General features: G+C 48.0%; 1 protein-coding gene and 1 long non-coding RNA gene across 3 annotated transcripts in view; one reads left to right on the forward strand and one right to left on the reverse strand.

Annotated features, from left to right (window-relative positions):
• The first annotated feature begins 1,159 nt into the window (after window positions 1-1,159).
• PMFBP1 (polyamine modulated factor 1 binding protein 1) overlaps window positions 1,160-19,964 on the forward strand; it is a 127,751-nt gene continuing 108,946 nt past the window's right edge. For both annotated transcript variants that reach the window (XM_069739112.1, XM_069739113.1), the window contains exons 1-2: window positions 1,160-1,234; window positions 2,583-2,685. In XM_069739112.1, coding sequence (XP_069595213.1) covers window positions 2,656-2,685 — 30 coding nt within the window. In that variant the 5' untranslated portion in view covers window positions 1,160-1,234; window positions 2,583-2,655. The remainder of the gene's footprint in view (window positions 1,235-2,582; window positions 2,686-19,964) is intronic.
• Window positions 19,005-19,964, reverse strand: part of LOC138649035 (uncharacterized) — a 36,948-nt gene continuing 35,988 nt past the window's right edge. Inside the window, exon 2 of the long non-coding RNA XR_011315228.1 lies at window positions 19,005-19,489. This is a non-coding gene — a long non-coding RNA (uncharacterized lncRNA). The remainder of the gene's footprint in view (window positions 19,490-19,964) is intronic.

Below are 19,964 nucleotides of genomic sequence, written 5' to 3' on the forward strand. Positions count from 1 at the left end.
GTATATTGTTCCATACAGAATAGTGAGCCCCAGATATTGTTCCATAGAGTATTATGGGCACCACCCGTGGGCGCCAGCACTGGCACAGTCACCGGGCCCCTCATAGTGCGCCGGTGTCCCTGATGGTAAGTGGGCCATCCCCGCCTGCTCAGGGCCCCGGTACTGACGCCAGCCCTGCTCACATTGATTGTAGAATTGTATCTGATTCTGGAATATGTTTTGGTAAACGGCTAAAATGCCAAAACTTTGTCACTGCAAATACTTCAGGAGCTGCGCACATTCACCCCCTGGCTGTGTATGTGTAGAACGTGTACATGGCGCCTGCGCACATTCACCCCCTGGCTGTGTAGAATGTGTACATGGCGCCTGCGCACATTCACCCCCTGGCTGTGTAGAACGTGTACATGGCGCCTGCGCACATTCACCCCCTGGCTGTGTAGAATGTGTACATGGCGCCTGCGCACATTCACCCCCTGGCTGTGTAGAATGTGTACATGGCGCCTGCGCACATTCACCCCCTGTCTGTGTAGAACGTGTACATGGCGCCTGCGCACATTCACCCCCTGGCTGTGTAGAATGTGTACATGGCGCCTGCGCACATTCACCTCCTGGCTGTGTATAACGTGTAGATGACGCCTGCGCACATTCACCCCCTGGCTGTGTAGAACGTGAACATAGCGCCTGCGCACATTCACCCCCTGGCTGTGTGTAACGTGTACATGGCGCCTGCGCACATTCACCCCCTGGCTGTGTAGAATGTGTACATGGCGCCTGCGCACATTCACCCCCTGGCTGTGTAGAACGTGAACATGGCGCCTGTGCGGCTGTTCGCAGCTTTCACCTCCTTCCTCATCAACCGTTCACAGCACAGTGCAGCTGTGTGAGCGTTTCCCTGGCAACAGTGCGACGCTTTCATTCCCTCTCCAACCAACCTTCTTTTGCTTACTTCTCATTGGTTGGTTTTCCCGTCACTCAGCGAATACTTCTTTTCCATTGGCCGGTCCCGCCCCTCTGGCTGGTTACTGTAGGAAGCCGTTTCCTAGGCGACCAGACGTTTTACCCTACCGCCGGAAGCGGGAAGGAGGAAGTGATTCGTGATTGGTCAGTGGGGCCGGAGCAGTGAAGGGCGATTGGAGAGTTTTCCTGTCAGTCTTCCGCAGCGGGCTTTGTAGCGGGTTAGGATGCGCTGCGGTGAGGAGCTGAGGAGAGCGTGCAGCTGCCGCCTGCAGGGACGGTGAGAGGCTCTGTGTGTGTGGTGACCTGCGTTATTTCTCTGGGGTGCTGCAGTTTTGGGGACCGTGTGTAATTATTTGTTGCCATAGTAATAAATGGCGGCTGAACAAACGTTTGACTGACACTTTTGCAATGCCGAGTGTGTTTATGTGCCCCATAGGTGGGGAAACCTGGCAGGTAGAGGGGGTTTAGTAGCCCCCTAACTGCCATGGCAGTCTTTTTGCACAAAGGATAACTACTCCCAGCCTCTTTAATGTGGCTGTCACTACTGGCAATGGCATCTAAGAGGTTAAACTGTGGTTTGAGATTAGTCTGCAGCAGTTAGACCTGGGGGCCGCCTGTGTTGCACAGACCGCGCCGTATGGAGCAGGGTGGGCACCAGATAACAACAGGCAGGGTGGGCACCGGCTCTCGCCTCCGTGTTTGCCTGATGCAGAACTGCAGAGGAGGGTGGTCTGGTGGCAGAGGAGGGTGGTCTGGTGGCAGAGGAGGGTGGTCTGGTGGCAGAGGAGGGTGGTCTGGTGGCAGAGGAGGGTGGTCTGGTGGCAGAGGAGGGTGGTCTGGTGGCAGAGGAGGGTGGTCTGGTGGCAGAGGAGGGTGGTCTGGTGGCAGAGGAGGGTGGTCTGGTGGCAGAGGAGGGTGGTCTGGTGGCAGAGGAGGGTGGTCTGGTGGCACAGAAGGTCACTAATGCTGGGTAATAAGTGTGCTCTGTCGTGATGGTCAGACGGCGGTGATGCGGGCTCAGGTTAGTATCCGAGTTCTGGCTGCTAGTCCCAGTCTGATCCCTGCAGGGGCATGCAGGGGGGCTCCTTGTCTCTGACTCCTATATTGCTGTTGCTCAGGGGCCCATTTCTGTTTTTGTCCACCCCTGTTCCCATGATACTGGAAGTTTGGGTCATAAAAAAAAAATTTGGCAAATTTTGTCCTTTTTTTTCCATACATGCAAAAAAAAAAGTGATGTCTCCCCATAGTGACTGATCGCAGCATGGACCAGTCAGGTCCGTTTCATAGTTCTGGCCACTTCACTCCTCTATATATAATTCATTTCCATCCATTCTTGGACTATGGATCCCTTGATTCATTCTATACCTTCATTTTTAGGTTAGGAGAGCACCGGTCTCATGACATAAAGGGTCCCAATGTTGCAGAAGTGGCGATCTGACAGAGGAATATGGTTCTCATAAACGAGGCAGATTTCCATTGAAACAGAATCTGATAAGTCAGTCCTCCATCGAATAAATCCACTACCACTCAGATCCACTATATGGTGTGGTGCGCAGTTCCATAAGTGGATATAAGTGCCAGGAAAGTTCTCTGTTTGTGAAACGCGTATATTTCTTATTTTTCAGCCAATGACCGGTCCAGAATTCAGTCCAGGACTAAGGAATCTTTTACTCACCGCTGGTTGTAAAGAAGAACATCATGGAGATGGTCAGAGACGATGACTCGCAGGTCAGTACATGATGTGCCCACCAACAGAGACCTTGTGTTATTAATCAGCATTGATACAAAAGATAAAGCGCAGGCAGCTTTGCAGTCAGTGAATGGATTGTTCATCCCGGGTGCATGTTCCCTGGAAATACGATGCTGTACCAGCTTGCAGATGATAGGAAAGTAGAATCCAGCAATGTTTTGGGTGCTTTACTCTTTATAATGCAGAAGAAGGTTGAGAGAAGAGATTCCACAGTCTGGGGTTGTATTCTGCCAGAGAGGTAGTCTGGAATATGTCACATCTGTTACTACCTCTCCTACAGGGGAATTCACCCCCGACTATGGAGTGACGAGTGACCCTACCTTCTTTCCTTTCAGCCTTCTCATGGCTGACAAAGGTCACAACACTTGAAACACTTTTCTATCATCTGCATGTGATGTGATTGATTGATATCCAGTGCAGAGCAATGTGCTGCTCCTCTACAAGTTGCTGCATTAATTAGCTTTATTGATTAATCGTATTACTCATGTCAGCCTAGACTGTTTACAGACGTTTCCTGGGACTTTAAAGTGGACCTGTCAGATCCAAAAGTAACATCAGCACAGTAATCTACCTGTAATGATGATGACTTCTGTACCTTTATATTACAAATCTGTGACGCCATTGTCTTGTAATCCATTGGCGAGTTCTTATTTATATGACCTCTCAAATGCCGGGGTTGGTCTGCATTTACAGGTCTCCTGCCGCTTTCACCATTGGCACTGTACAGCGAATAACCACTCACTCTTCTCTGTGACCTGCAACCCCGGTCAACTGGTGCAGACACCATTATTGCGCAGTAGCATCGTAATGAGGTTGTAAGAACCAAACTATCCATCCACCATGGAGTGATGGTGCCTGCGCGATATGTCAGTCTCTGGGACCTGATTTCCCTGTGAGATCTTGCGCAGACGCGGCATTCTTGGGGAAGCATTTACATAGATGGATAGACCGGTTCCTGTATTAAAATTAGGACACTGCTGCGCATGTGCTGTTTTCAGAATGACGAGTTATGCACAAGATGTCAGCCAGGAAGGAGGTCACAGAGAAGAGTGACCTGTCAGGAGGCTGGAGAAACGGAAGTGTAGACCAAGCCCATTCAGCTGGGGGTTTAATTGCATAAGAATTTGCTGATGGATTCCAAGACTATGGAGACACGATTTGTAATATAAAGGTATGCATTCTTAATCACTACAGGAACTTTAATGCTGATATGTTGGTGTCTAAAATTCTGCTGACAGGTTCCCTTTAATCTTGATGACCTTATATGAAGCCAGCAATATTAGATTTGTGGGTGTCCAACTCCCAACACCGCACCAAGATGAATTAAGTGGACACTGTGGGTTGTGAAGTAGCACAGCTCAAGTTATCTCCCATACAAGTGAATAGAATTGAGATTGTAGTACCATTTATAGCTGCTGAGCCTCTTACGCCGGCGCCTACAATCACTGATCGCTGAGGATGTGAAGAGTCTCCTACGATCACTGACCGTTGAGGATGTGAAGAGTCTCCTACGATCGCTGATCGGTGAGGATGTGAAGAGTCTCCTACGATCACTGATCGGTGAGGATGTGAAGAGCCTCCTACGATCGCTGATCGGTGAGGATGTGAAGAGCCGCCTACGATCACTGACCGTTGAGGATGTGAAGAGTCTCCTACGATCGCTGATCGGTGAGGATGTGAAGAGCCTCCTACGATCGCTGATCGGTGAGGATGTGAAGAGTCTCCTACGATCGCTGATCGTTGAGGTTGTGAAGAGCCTCCTACGATCGCTGATCGGTGAGGATGTGAAGAGCCTCCTACGATCGCTGATCGGTGAGGATGTGAAGAGTCTCCTACGATCGCTGATCGTTGAGGATGTGAAGAGCCTCCTACTATCGCTGATCGGTGAGGATGTGAAGAGTCTCCTACGATCGCTGATCGGTGAGGATGTGAAGAGCCTCCTACGATCGCTGATCGGTGAGGATGTGAAGAGCCTCCTACGATCACTGATGGGTGGGGATGTGAAGAGCTTCCTACGATCGCTGATCGTTGAGGATGTGAAGAGCCTCCTACGATCGCTGATCGGTGAGGATGTGAAGAGCCTCCTATGATCGGTGAGGATGTGAAGAGTCTCCTACGATCGCTGATCGTTGAGGATGTGAAGAGCCTCCTACGATCGCTGATCGGTGAGGATGTGAAGAGCCTCCTACGAACCCTGATCGGTGAGGATGTGAAGAGCCTCCTATGATCGGTGAGGATGTGAAGAGCCTCCTACGATCGCTGATCGGTGAGGATGTGAAGAGCCTCCTACGATCGCTGATCGGTGAGGATGTGAAGTCGGGTCCCACAAATCATTATAAATCTCCTATTCCAAAGATACATTAACAATCTTAAAATCCGGGAATCATTTACCACAGTGGTGACCGAACTTTGTCCTTATCAGATCGCTCAGCAGTGCATGTGGTTTTGAGATTCCATTCAGATTGTTCAATCAATTAGTGCTTTAGCCCCAATTTAAAAAAAAAAATCTATTTTTTTTTTCTGTATAATTTTGCAGTCATTTCAGCAATGGGACAACTATGTAGCCGATACCTTAGTTTTCTGCAGTCTCACGGCTGAGATCACTGGTGCTGTTTTCTCACACTGGCTTTGCACCTTCCCACTAGTGTGTAGAACATGTTCTGTAAGGCCGGGTACACGTGTGGTGGGACTGTAGAATTTTTAGACTATTTGTGGACCCCATTTGCGTTTTTAAAACCCTTTTAATATTTGAAATAATTGGCTATATTAGTCTTTATACCTGGATGTATGTGTATTGGCACATGGAGGATGCATCTGAAAGCACACATTATGTTTAAGGCCACTCATTAGATGGCCTTATGTTTATATATTAGAAATGACAAGATAATTTATCAATTTGGTCAAGTCAGAGCATGCCTGGGTCTGGATGACTGGTCAGATCTCTCCTGGGTGTACTGGTGTGTGTTAGGCTACGTTCAGATTAGCGTTTCCCGACGCGTCGGGCGACGCAGCGGCGACGCACGCGTCATGCGCCCCTATGTTTAACATGGGGGACGCATGCGTTTTTCTTTTTGCGTTTTCCGACACGTGCGTCGTTTTTGACGCTAGCGTCGGACGCAAGAAAATGCAACAAGTTGCATTTTTCTTGCGTCCGATTTTCGTCAAAAAACGACGCACGCGTCGCAAAACGCAGCGTTTTTGCGTGCGTCGTGCGTTGCGTCGCCGACGCAGCGGCGCGCAACGCTAATCTGAACGTAGCCTTAGCCGTACGGTTTCTTACATGCAGACCTGCATTCCTCCTTCCCAATCTTCAGCCTCTCATTATCTGGTGGTGAGGCTGATGGTTGTGTAGCTCCGTCTTGTATATACATGGCTTGAATGATTCACATAATTGGCCTGCCAGAGATAAGAAAAGTGTTATACACCGAGAATTCTAACAAGTTGGCAAGACTCCATCTGTGTGATAATTGAATCCTTCCTAAAAAGGAGTCATCGGCCCAAACTAAGAGTATAAACTTATCACACATCCTTGCAGGGGATATAGACTCCTATAAAAATCACACCTTCAGTGATCTAATCGCTGCCCCCTTTCTGCAGAATCTGAAGTTTAATCAAATATGCTAATTAGGGTGCATCCTGGGCAGCCCCAAGAGATTGTAGCATTGTTTTGCATGTCCCTTGCCTTCTTTACTGGTGATTGATAGTGATGAGCGAATATACTCGTTACTCGAGATTTCCCGAGCACGCTCGGGTGTCCTCCGAGTATTTTTTAGTGCTCCGAAATTTAGGGTTTTTTTGCCACAGCTGAATGATTTACATCTGATAGCCAGCATAAGTACATGTGGGGGTTGCCTGGTTGCTAGGGAATCCCCACATGTACTTATGCTGGCTATCATATGTAAATCATTCAGCTGAGGTGAGGAAAACTAAATCTCCGTGCACTAAAAAATACTCGGAGGACACCCGAGCGGGCTCGGGAAATCTCGATTAACGAGTATATTCGCTCATCACTAGTGATTGACAGTGCTGGCGAGCACTGTCTACAGAGAAATTCAGGGAAGCCAGTGCTGCCATTCACCAATGAGGGAGGCAGGGACATGCAAAAGCGGTGGACGGAACAGTGCACAGACCTTGGCTACACCCAGGGTGCACCCTAATTAGCATATTTGAACAGACTGCAGTTTCTGCAGAACAGAGGCAGCAATTAGAACATTAAAGGTGCAACTTACACTTTTCTTCTCTCTTCTTTCTCTTCCTCCTATTTTTTTTATTTTTCCTTTGTTTTCCTCCTCTTTATTCTCTTTCCTTTTTTTCTCTGTCTCCTTCTTCTCATTTCTCGGTCTCCTTCTTCTCATTTCTCGGTCTCCTTTTTCTCATTTCTCTGTCTCCTCTTTTCTCTGTCTTCTTCTTTTTTTCTGTCTCCTCCTTCTTCTTTTTTCCTCTGTCTCCCTCACGTTTCTGTCTCCCTCACGTTTCTGTCTCCCTCACGTTTCTGTCTCCCTCACGTTTCTGTCTCCCTCACGTTTCTGTCTCCCTCACGTTTCTGTCTCCCTCACGTTTCTGTCTCCCTCACGTTTCTGTCTCCCTCACGTTTCTGTCTCCCTCACGTTTCTGTCTCCCTCACGTTTCTGTCTCCCTCACGTTTCTGTCTCCCTCACGTTTCTGTCTCCCTCACGTTTCTGTCTCCCTCACGTTTCTGTCTCCCTCACGTTTCTGTCTCCCTCACGTTTCTGTCTCCCTCACGTTTCTGTCTCCCTCACGTTTCTGTCTCCCTCACGTTTCTGTCTCCCTCACGTTTCTGTCTCCCTCACGTTTCTGTCTCCCACGCCTCATTGGGGGACACCGGACCATGGGTGTTATGCTGCTTGCCGCTAGGAGGACACTAAGTAAACACAAAGAGTTAACTCCTCCTCTGCAGTATACACCCCTTGACTGGCCAGTAATGACCCAGTTCTTGCTTAGTGTCTGTAGGATGCACTTGGGTCTGTTTTCAGACCCCACCGTTTTTTTGTTTTATTTTCTGTAAATTTTTATTTTTTTATTAATGGAGTGAAGGGGGCAACGGATTCCTCTCTAGGGTCCGCTCTCCCCCGAACCATCAACAGGCGAGCACGGCGAGTATACCTCCCCATACCTCTCCTGCGACGACTGGGGCACGCCTAAGCTACACCAGGGCGACGGTTCCTATACGGTCCCGATCTCCCCCCTGTAAGAGGGCGAGCACATAAAGTATATCGCTTATGTGCATCTCCCGGGCTCATCCGAAATTATGCCCTCACCTTGGCGTCACCTAGACCCCACAGTAGCCATAAGTCCCCTGTGGCAGGCATTTCCGTAAGTCCCTTGCGACAGGCACATCTGAAGACGCAGACACTCTCCATCCCCCGACATAGGGAGGATCGATTGAGCCACAGGCACCCTTCCTCGGTGAGTGATACCCTTCCTCACGCTGCCTGCGTGGGAGGGTGCAGTCCGGGTCCCTGGGGAGAGATACCGCTGGCTAGATGCCAGCGGCGGTCTTCAGTCGCGGCCGCCAGTACGTTCCGCCAGCCGGCTCCACTAATTTAGTCCCCGGCTTCTACTGCTGAACTAGGCCGCATCTTAAAATTCCCACCCACCGTCGAGGTCCCGCCCACTACTCAGGCGCTTCTCACTCTGAACGAGAAGTGCCCTGCAAATCTCTGGCGCCATCTTGGGACTCCACTTCTGCAGGGAACATTCAGCCGAAAACGCTGCCTTCCCTCTCTGCCTCCCCGGGTACACCAGCACAGGACCGTGGGTAAGCTGCTCCACTCCTTAGGGAAAAGCTTAACCCCTTCTCTGCACCCATAACCTTGCTATCGCTGTTTAATTGGAGTATAGACATACACTATGTCTCAATCTAAGGACGCAAAAAGGGGCAATAAAAAGCACACTGTTTTTTTACTTCATGTGCCACTTGCAGTTCTGCGTTGCCACGTGCCCACAATACCGCATTTTGCCAGAACCGTGACCCGGCCTGTGCGCAGCCGCCTTCTGCCGCCACCTCCAATGTCTTAACCGACCCCACCGAGCCTAACCCTCCTGAGTGGGCCGCGTCCTTGTCACGTTCAATGGAGTCCTTGGTCAAGGCATTGGACTCTTACCGACGGTCCTCCTTAAGCCAGAACTCGCCTCCGTCGGCTGCGACGGAATCTGGCGACGGTGCGGGGCCGTCCGACCACAGGGGGCGTACCGTTCTACGTGACTCTCGGGGTGCCAGAAAAAGAACCCTTCCCTCATCTCCTGTCTATGCTCGAGCTTCAGCATCTGTGAGCTCATCTTCTCGCTCCCTTCCCCTGAGGGTCGCAGCGTACATGACTCGGTATACGAGTCGGAGGAATCTTTAACCCAAGACTCCTCTATCGGTCAGGAGACACTCGACTCCCTTATTGAGGCAGTCAACAAAATACTAATGGTTGACGACTAATCTGTTTCCTCTTAGGAACACGTCGTATCTTTTAAAAAGACTAAACGCTTCCAAAAGATATTTGCTAATCACCCTGAGTTTCAGGACATTATCCAAAAACACAAGGAACACCCGGAGAAGCGTTTTACGGCTCTAAAAGCCACAGAAGCTAAATATCCTTTCTCGAAGGATCTGGTGAAGGAGTGGCTTCTCTCTCCTTCTGTGGATCCTGCCGTATCGCAACTCGCATCCAAAACAGTCTTATCCCTGTCTGACGGTTCATCAGTCAAAAATCCTTCTGACCGTCAAATTGATTATCTGGCTTGCTCATTCTTTGAGGGCTCAGGAGCAGCTCTCCTTCCATCTTTTGCAGCTACCTGGGTGGCTAAGGCAATGGTGGCCTGGGCAGAGGTGTTCACCTCTACCATCCATGGCAGTAATCTTCCCCCAGAGGCGGCCAGACTAGCTAACCAGATAGGTCAGGCCGGAGATTTCGTAGTTAACGCTTCCATAGATGCGGCTAATTGCGCAGCGCAAGCGGCTGCAAGCGCAATTTCCATCAGGAGGGCCTTATAGCTCCGCGATTGGCGAGCAGATTCTGCTTCCAAAACGTCGCTGACTTCTCTGCCTTACCAAGCGGGCCGTTTATTTGGGGACAAACTAGACCAAATCATTTCTGATGCTACCGGAGAGAAGAGTAAATTTCTTCCCAAGCAAAAACCTGCCCGGCCTTTTCGGAATCATCAGCAGTTTCGATTCCGGTCCTTTCGTAACAACTCCAGCTTGTCCTCCTCTTCCCCTGGTTCTGGACAACGGGAAAACAGAAATCCCCAGGTCTCATACAGACCAAACCGTTCCTGGAATCCCAGATCCGAGACCTTCTGCCCCTAAGCCATCCGCATCCCTTAAACCAGGGGTCCCCAACTCCAGTCCTCAAGGCCTACCAACAGGTCATGTTTTCAGGATTTCCTTTGCATTGCACAGGTGATGCAATTATTACCTGGGCAAGACTAAGGAAATCCTGAAAACATGACATATTGGTGGGCCTTGAGGACTGGAGTTGGGGACCCCTGCCTTAAACCTTCTATGCAATTACTCGTCGACGTGTCTGGCTGACACCGACAAAGTAGGCGGACGCCTTCTTTCGTTCCGTCAAAATTGGCTGTTGGTCGTTCACGATGAGTGGGTCAGAGAGCTCGTGTCTTCCGGATACAAAATCGAGTTTTCTTCCAGTCTTCTCCCCTCAAGTCAAGGGTGTCACATCTTCTTCAGGCCATACAGGCGCTTCAAAGGGACGGTGTCATCGCTCCGGTCCCTCGAGATCAAAGGTTCAAGGGGTTTTACTCCAACCTTTTTGTGGTCCCAAAGAAGGACGGGACTCTACGGCCCATACTGGACCTCAAACTGCCGAACAAGTTCGTACGGGTCCGACACTTCAGGATGGACTCGCTCTGTTCCGTTGTCACGTCCCTGGAAAAAGGATAGTTCCTTGTATCCATAGACATCAAGGATGCTTATCTACATATTCCAATTTTTCCCTCTCATCAGCAGTTCCTGCGCTTCAGAGTCCAAGAAAAACACTTCCAGTTTGTGGCCTTGCCTTGCAGACTTGCCACCGCCCCCAGAGTCTTCACGAAGGTCATGGCGGCTGTCATAGCCATTCTTCACGCTCGGGGAGTGGTAGTTCTTCCGAATTTGGACGACCTATTAATCAAGGGTCCGTCCCATTCTGCCTGCGAGGAGTCTGTAAGTATCACCGTGGATTCTCTTTCTCGCCTGGGTTGGAAGATCAACTTCGAGAAATCATCTCAAGTGCCGGCTCAGCAAATCTGCTTCCTGGGCATGATTTTGGACTCTTCCCGCGGGTTAGTCTTCCTCCCTCCAGAGAAGGTCTTATCCTTACAACAGGGAGCGTGCGAGCTCTCCCGCCCAGTCCCTCACTCCATTCGCTTGGCAATGCGCATCCTCGGGAAAATGGTTTCAGCGATGGAAGCCGTTCCGTTAGCGCAGTTCCATCTCCGTTCCCTGCAACAGGCGCTACTGTTAGCCTGGGACAGGAGCCCGGTTTCCCTCGACTCGACCGTCGTTTTCGCCTGCCCCCACAGGTCAGGCAGACCCTCAGGTGGTGGACGCTACAGTCCTCCCTGAGCCAATGGAAGTCCTTTCTCCCAGTGCGCCGGGTAAGTGGTGACCACCGATGCCAGCCTTTTGGGCTGGGGCACAGTTTTCAATCACCACACGGCACAGGGTCGATGGTCCACAAGAGAGTCGCGTCTCCCAATCAATATCTTGGAGATTCGAGCAATCACTCTTGCTTTACGCAACTTTCACCACCTTCTCGCATGCCATCCCATCAGAATCTAATCCGACAACGCCACAGCAGTGGCGTATATCAACCGGCAAGGGGGAACCCGCAGCAGGGCAGCCATGCTCGAAGTTTCCCACATCCTGCGCTGGGCCGAGACCAATCACTTGCTCATCTCGGCGATCCACATACCAGGTGTGGAGAATTGGGAACCGGACTAACTCAATCGCCAAGGTCTTGCCTCGGGCGAGTGGTCCCTGCATCCGGAAGTCTCCCAGCAGATTTGCCTTCGCTGGGGGACGCCGGATGTGGATCTCATGGCCTCGAGGTTCATCAACCAGGTTCCCCAGTTCATTGCGCAGTCCTGCGATCCTTGCGCCATCGGGGCAGATGCTCTGGTCCTGTCGTGGCATCGGTTCCAGCTGCCATACATATTTCCACCTCTTCCTCTGCTCCCGAGAGTCATCAAGAAGATCAGGGCAGAGGGGAGACCGGTGATTCTCGTCGCACCAGACTGGTCGCGCCGAGCATGGTACGCGGAACTCGTCCAAATGGTCGCCGACATCCCCTGGTGGCTTCCAGATCGCACGGATCTTCTCTCACAGGGCCCGATTTGCCACCAGAACACCGGGGCCCTGTCTTTGACGGCGTGGCTGTTGAATCCTGGATTTTAGCCCATGCCGGATTCTCTCCAGGGGTTTCTTCTACCATGATTCGCGCTAGGAAACCCGTATCCGTGCGCATTTATCATCGCACCTGGCGCATCTTCTTTTCATGGTGCAATACCCATGGACGTTCCCCTTTGGTTTTTTCCATTCCGTCCATTCTGGAGTTTCTCCAATCAGGTTTAGAGTCAGGCCTTGCCCTAAACTCGCTCAAGGGACAAGTGTCCGCATTGTCTGTTTTGTTCCAACGAAAGATCGCTTCCAGACGGCCGGTTAAAACGTTCATCCAAGGAGTCTCCCGGGTGGTCCCTCCGTATAGATTTCTTTTGGCGTCATGGGTTCTTAACTTGGTTCTTGGAGTTCTTCAGGAGGCCCCTTTCGAACCATTGCAGGACATCTCACCCTTTTTTCATGGAAGGTGGTCTTTCTCGTGGCATTTACATCAATCAGGAGAGTTTCTAAGTTGGAGGCTCTCTCTTTCCGACCCCCCCTTCTTGATTTTTACCCAGACAAGTTAGTTTTGAGAACCTCTCCCTCTTTCCTACCTAAAGTCGTCTCCTTTCATCTAAATGAGGACATTGTCTTGCCGTCATTCTGTCTGGCACCAACCCATCGTATCGAGAAAGCTCTCCATACTCTGTATGTGGTTAGAGCTCTTCGGCGGTACATATCTCGCACGGCTCCCTTCCGTAAGTTGGATGTGCTGTTCGTGCTTTCAGAGGGACAAAGGAAAGGTCTACCTGACTCAAAGGCCACTCTAGCCAAGTGGATTCGCTCCACTATTCAGGAATCCTACCGCGTCAGGAACACCCCTGTCCCAGCAGGGATTAAGGCGCAGTCAGTCGGTGCTTCTTGGGCCATTCGGCACCAGGCTTCCGCACAACAGCTTTGTAAAGCTGCGACTTGGTCCAGTCTGCATACCTTCACGAAGCACTATCACATCCATACCCAGGCTTAGGCAGACGCTGCCCTTGGCAGGCGCATTCTGCAGACAGCGGTACCTCAGTAAGCCAGTGGTACATGGGGTTTTAGCAGTGCAATTGCTCTCCACCCAGGGACTGCTTTAGGACGTCCCATGGTCCTGTGTCCCCCAATGAGGCGTAGGAGAAAAGGAGATTTTTGTGTACTCACCGTAAAATCTTGGTTTTACTCCTACTGCTTTACTACCGAACTGAGTCGTTACTGGCCAGTCAAGGGGTGTATCCTGCAGAGGAGGAGTTAACTCTTTGTGTTTACTTAATGTCCTCCTAGTGGCAAGCAGCATAACATCCATGGTCCTGTGTCCCCCCCATGATTGGCTCGGAGAAAAAGATTTTACAGTGAGTACACAAAAATCTCCTTTTTCTGTCTCCTCCCTCTTCTTTTTTCCTATGTTTCATTCACATTTCTGTCTCCTTCTTTTTTCTGTCTCCTCCTTCTTATTTTTTCCTCTGTCTCCTAATTTCTCTGTCCCCTTTTTTTCCCTCCTGTCTAATCCTCTTCTTCCTCTGTACTTAGTGTATACTGTCAATTTGGGCCTATAGACTTCCTTTTAAATATAGAGGGTTTGAAGGAGTCTTGCTCCCCAGTGTTATTTATGGGATGTACAGTACAGACCGAAAGTTTGGACACACATTTTCATTTAAAGATTTTTAATGGTCTTCCAACAATCTTGCAGGAGTTCCCAGAGATGCTCAGCACTTGTTGGCACTTTTGCCTTCACTCTGCGGTCCAGCTCACCCCAAAGCATCTCGATTGGGTTCAGGTCTGGTGACTGTGGAGGCCAGGTCATCTGGCGTAGCACCCCATCACTCTCCTTCTTGGTCAAATAGCCCTTACACAGCCCGGAGGTGTGTTTTGGGTCATTGTCCTGTTGAAAAATAAATGATGGTCCAACTAAACACAAACCGGATGGAATAGCATGCCGCTGCAAGATGCTGTGGTGGCCATGCTGGTTCAGTATGCCTTCAATTTTGAATAAATTCTCAACAGTGTCACCAGCAAAGCACCACCACACCTCCTCCTCCTCCTCCATGCTTCACGGTGGGAACCAGGCATGTAGAGTCCATCCGTTCACCTTTTCTGCGTCGCACAAAGACACGGTGGTTGGAACCAAAGATCTCAAATTTGGACTCATCAGACCAAAGCACAGATTTCCACTGGACTAATGTCCATTCCTTGTGTTCTTTAGCCCAAACACGTCTCTTTTGATTGTTGCCTGTTCTTAGCAGTGGTTTCCTAACAGCTATTTTACCATGAAGGCTGCTGCACAAAGTCTCCTCTTAACAGTTGTTGTAGAGATGTGTCTGCTGCTAGACCTTTGTGTGGCATTGACCTGGTCTCTAATCTGAGCTGCTGTTAACCTGCGATTTCTGAGGCTGGTGACTCGGATAAACTTATCCTCGGAAGCAGAGGTGACTCTTGGTGTTTCTTTCCTGGGGCGGTCCTCATGTCAGCCAGTTTCTTTGTAGTTCTTGTAGTTCTTGAAGTTTTCCCAATTTTTCGGACTGACTGACCTTCATTTCTTAACGTAATGATGGCCACTCATGTTTCTTTACTTAGCTGCTTTCTTCTTGCCATTATACAAATTCTACAAGTCTGTTCAGTAGGACTATCATCTGTGTATCCACCAGACTTCTGCACAACACAACTGATGGTCCCAATCCCATTTATAAAGCAAGAAATCCCACTTATTAAACCTGACAGGGCACACCTGTGAAATGAAAACCATTCCCGGTGACTACATCTTGAAGCTCATCAAGGAAATGCCAAGAGGGTGTAAAGCAGTCATCAAAGCAAAAGGTGGCTACTTTGGAGAACCTAGAATATAAGACATAATTTCAGTTGTTTCACGCTTTTTTGTTAAGTATATAATTCCACATGTGTTAATTCATAGTTTTGATGCCTTCAGTGTGAATGTACAATTTTCATAGTCATGAAAATACAGAAAAATCTTTAAATGAGGAGGTGTGTCCAAACTTTTGGTCTGTACTGTATGTCCACCAGATGGATGTAGGATATATTAATATGGGAAAAGTGGATGATTGCCAGATATATGGATTGATAAAAGTGATGAGATGAGCTTAAATACCAGATGAAGCCTAGAGACGAGTGGTGTGATGGCCCGATTTTCCAGACTCATTAGATTTGCGTGATTTCTTCTGTACACAACATTTGTTATCATCTAACCTTAGAAAAATCTAAATCCACCAATTTACTTTTAGGGTCGACTCACACAGGACTCCTAAATCGGTTGCTGGTGTCTCTGCAAACTCCACATTTTTCATGCAGACTGTTACAGATGTGCGGCAGATCTCGCCCTATGCTTATAATCCGTGGTAAAATAAAAAAAAAAAAACTTGTCAATCTCATTTCCTTTGCTGCCGTCATTACATACTGCAAATTTTGCCACAATTACAGACAGAAAATAGCGATATACACAAGGTGTCTCAAAAACAGAAAGAGACCCTTGGTTCGTGTTACAAGGCCATGTACTAGGAGGCTATAGAGGGGTCCGTCCTTTATGATTTTTGGTTTGTGAGTAGTGGGCTAAACCCTCCGGCATGTAGAGCTACTAAACCACCAATATCTAAAGTCTAGAGAGAATAGTAGCACCCGCTAATGGAAGAATAAGCATTGTACAAGGACACAAGAATCCGTACAGGAACATCTTATGTCTCGTAATGGTTATTATGTTTATTCTTTTCTTTGAAGACTCTAGGCAATAAAGTGCATGAATTGTAATTTCCTGTCTGTCATGCCCCCTCCATAGCACTTAGTCCTACAAGTACCCCCCATTGTGTGTGTGTGTGTGTGTGTGTGTGTGTGTGTGTGTGTGTGTGGCTATGTATACACAATATATCCTTGTACCTGATGAGTAGTCCTGTCCTTCCTGATGCTTGTCCCATGGGTCATATTAAAAGCATTTACACTGAAATGTAAACATTAGGTGAAGGTAACCTCCTCTATAAGTACAGTACATGGATATTCAACACCTGTGTTTTTCTGACTTCCCATTCTTCATCCATAGACCTTACTATGGAGCCGCCTCTGTGCAGATATAACAGCTTCGGCTCTTCTGGGAAGGTTTTCTTTGAGATTTCGGAGTAGTTTTTGGCCCTTTATCCAGAAGAGCATTTGTGAAGTCCAAGACTAATATTAATGAGAGGACTGGGCTGGGGGCTGAATGTTATACATCGAGGGGAGAAGAGGGGCTGGATGATGTACATAGGGAGGTGAGGGGTGAAGAGGGGCCGGGTGCTATACACTGAGGGGGTGAAGAGGGGCCGGGTGCTATACACTGAGGGGGTGAAGAGGGGCTGGATGCTATACACTGAGGGGGTGAAGAGGGGCCAGATGCTATACACCGGGGGGGGGGGGGGTGAAGAGGGACCGGGTGCTATACACTGGGAGCTGAGGAGTGAAGAGGGGCCGAATGCTATACACTGGGGGTGAAGAGGAACCGAATGCTATACACTGGGGGTGAAGAGGGACCGAATGCTATACACTGGGGGGTGAAAAGGGGCCGAATGCTATACATTGGGGGGTGAAGTGGGCCCGGGTGCTATACACTGGAAGGTGAGGGGTGACCGGGTGCTATACATCGGGGGGTGATGAGGGGGGTGAACAGGTTATACACCGGGTGGGGGGGTGGAGGATGAGGGGCCGGAGCTTATACATGGGGGGAGAGGGCGAGGGGCCGGATGTTATACAACAAGGGTGGGGGGTTGGAGATTATACACTGCTGTCAATGGGTCTGAATGAGAAACGGGAATTCAATGATTAAAGGTGCGTTTACATTGCAAGATTATTGTGAATAAGCTTTCCTAAGAACTCCTTGTTATGATAATTGTGCAATTTAAAAAAAGCTTCCAAATATCTTCCGAACTACCGTAGTAGAACACTCGCTTCTTGGTTGAAATTATCTTTTAGTTTGCCAGAAGACATTTTTTCCGACAGTGCATGATCCAGTGTAACAGGGTAAAGTGCTGCCGAGGACAATGGCCCAATCTGACCCTGATAGTCCAGGACACATGTGAAGCGGGTTGGCCTGTGTAAATGGGCCACTAAATGTCCAGCAAACATGTCGGCGGCCGTTGAGCACTGCACATCACGTTATGCAGTAAATTGCTGCGACCTTACTCTTTGGGGTCCAGCTCCTGATTGCGTGCTGCTCCATGTCATTTCGCAGACCCCATTGTCTTGAAGAAGCCCACCATAAAACGCGGCCCATTTGCTGGCAGCGCGGTCGCATTCATTACTAGTGAATACCGTTGATTCGCTGTCCTCCTTTTATGATTCAGTGATTTACAATTCGCCGTGATTTCCAATTAACAAGTTTAATCTCTATGGAAAAGAATAATTATTGTACAGTGACATTTGAACGGTGTCCCTGGATTTCAGCTTCGAAATCTATTATCTTTGTGTCATTTACATGTTTGGTTAGAACCACTTATTTCCTTCATAATTACATGTCACAATTTGTTTCCACTCGGAGCTCAGGTTTATACTGTAATTAAGCAACAGAAGAGAAATCCCAGCCCCAAATTAACATGTAATGAATGTTTTGGTGGCAACGAGCCGGCTTGAGATTGCACACGTGCCGTTCTATCCGGGGCACGTCCAAGTCCGTTTTAGCATGAGCTTTATCTGAGCTTCGTGCCTTGTCGCCGGAGCCTGCCGGAAGCGCACCACTTACCATTTTCTTGTCCTTCTTGGTGTAGGCCTTTCCGAACCTCTTCCTTCCCCAAACTATACACCCAGCTCTTGGAAGGATCTAGTTCACCTTGCGTAGATCCAGCCAATACTTTGATGGCTGCTTCACATTTATAGCAGAACAGGCGCATCTCCTAATCGTGTCCGAAAATCCAATTTCCCCCGAATGGATGGAGGGTCCAAATTGAGGGCCATTGAATCCAATCCAAGCGGGAGGTAAGAAGAAGTCTGACCCTTTTGTATCCTCTGCTCTCAAATACTCGTAGGATCATTGAATCTTTTTGATTCCCCCTTTTCCTATTGGCCCATTAATTCCCCCGTTTCCAGTCGTTTTAATTATCTTTTCACATTTTTGTTTTTACTGTCAAAACATAATCTTACGCAAGGTGCCCGAGGGGGAAGTTCACACTAGGCACTTTTTTTTTTTTTTTTTTTTTAGATTTTATTTTTTTCTGCAGCAAAGCCTGATCTCTTGGCAGGAAAGGAGCTGCAGAAAAAAACAACTTTTCCTTGTTTTTTTTATTTATTTATTTATTTTTTTTTTTATTGCTGCGGTTTTGGCATGCTTGGTTTGTCTTTTGGGCACGCTGATAAAGTTTAGTGTTGGGGAAAAAAAAGGAATGAAAAAAGCACAGCAAAACCTGATAACTGTATTTTTGGTGATTTTTTTTTTTTTTTTTTTTTTTTTTTTTTAATTTTTTTTTTAACCATCCCTTCATTTCAATGAATGAAACAAGTGACGTGCTTCATTGTGCAAAAAAAAAAACATGCAAAGCAAACCAAGCTGTGTGCATGACATTTCTGACATGTCAGACTTTGCTAGTACCGTAAAACGCAGCTGAAAATTTTGCATTAAAAAAAAAAAGCAAAAAACGCCTAGTGTGAACTTGGCCTAATAGTGGCGTTTTGGAGCTGGGATAAATCGCCTTCTCATTTAAAAACCGTAGAGCGTGCAATAAGCGTATGTAGACAGGAGGCTTCTTTTCTGCCCCCTCTTCCCCAGAAGCTCGGGAATGATTCTTTTTTCCCCAGTCCCAAGCAGTTAAGTTCTTCATTTATATTCCCCGTCTGTTTGAGAGCTGGCGGTGACACTATAAATTGTGATGCATTTCTTCCATTTACATCTGACTTGTGCGGAATAAGTTATTTATTTTTTTTATTTTTATTTTTTAAACATGCATTGGGGGATGGAGAAATGGGGGGATGTTGTTTTTTTTTTTTTTTTGCATCCCTTTCTGTTTCATTACTCATGCGAGAGATTGGAGTGTGCCGCGGCTGGAAGGTGTGGAGATGGGCTGTTATTTGGCTATCCTCCGCACGCCCAGAATTTCTCACAAAGGAAAGGGAGTGCAGTGGCTGGCAATTATAATTCCGAAGAGCGCGTCCTACAGCAATTACTGTAGCGGCTCTCGGAGAGCAGGGGTGCGATGTGTCTGGAAATTGGCGCTGCGGCGGTAACAGCCTCTTGTGCCGTTCACATTATAGTCCAGGAACCGAGATCCACATTCATTTCACAGCTGTAATTGAATCCTCCGGCTGATGCCGGCGAAATCTTTGATATCTCTCAGCCCCTGTTGCTATACGGAATGTCTTCTTACATATTTGCATTATGTCTTGCCAAGCAGCCGCTGATACATTATGGAGTCTCTCCGGGGGATTCATTCGCTTCGAAAGACTCGGAACTTTGAAAGCTAAAAAAAAAGAAATACAAGATGAGCTTGTACCAATATTCTGCATTATTTCCTCAAATTATGTGTATTTTGTAAAAGCACCAGGATAGTACAACCATAGCCATTATCTGCCCGGTGTATAAAACATCAGGCTCTTTTTTTTTTTATTTTTTTTATTTTTTTCTCCTTCGCCATGTTTTTGACTGAACCCATTTTCAGAACTGTGCAACATGTCAATTTGTGTTAGACCCGGGTTGTCAGATGAAATGTATCTACTTTATATCAGTTTTTTTTTAGATGTTGTATTATCTTTACAGGCCGTTTTTTTTTTTTTTTAATTTTTTTTAAATTTTCTATCCCAATAGACCATTTTATAATCATCCTGGACAACCCCTTTAATAATCTTTTGGGTATACAGCTCCAATTCAGACTTTTCTCTTTGGTTGCACCCATTTTACTTTGATCCTGCCATTATACTTTCTGCCATATGACATGT

The sequence above is a fragment of the Ranitomeya imitator genome, chromosome 9 (assembly GCF_032444005.1).
Source record: "Ranitomeya imitator isolate aRanImi1 chromosome 9, aRanImi1.pri, whole genome shotgun sequence".
Classification (NCBI taxonomy): Eukaryota; Metazoa; Chordata; class Amphibia; order Anura; family Dendrobatidae; genus Ranitomeya; species Ranitomeya imitator.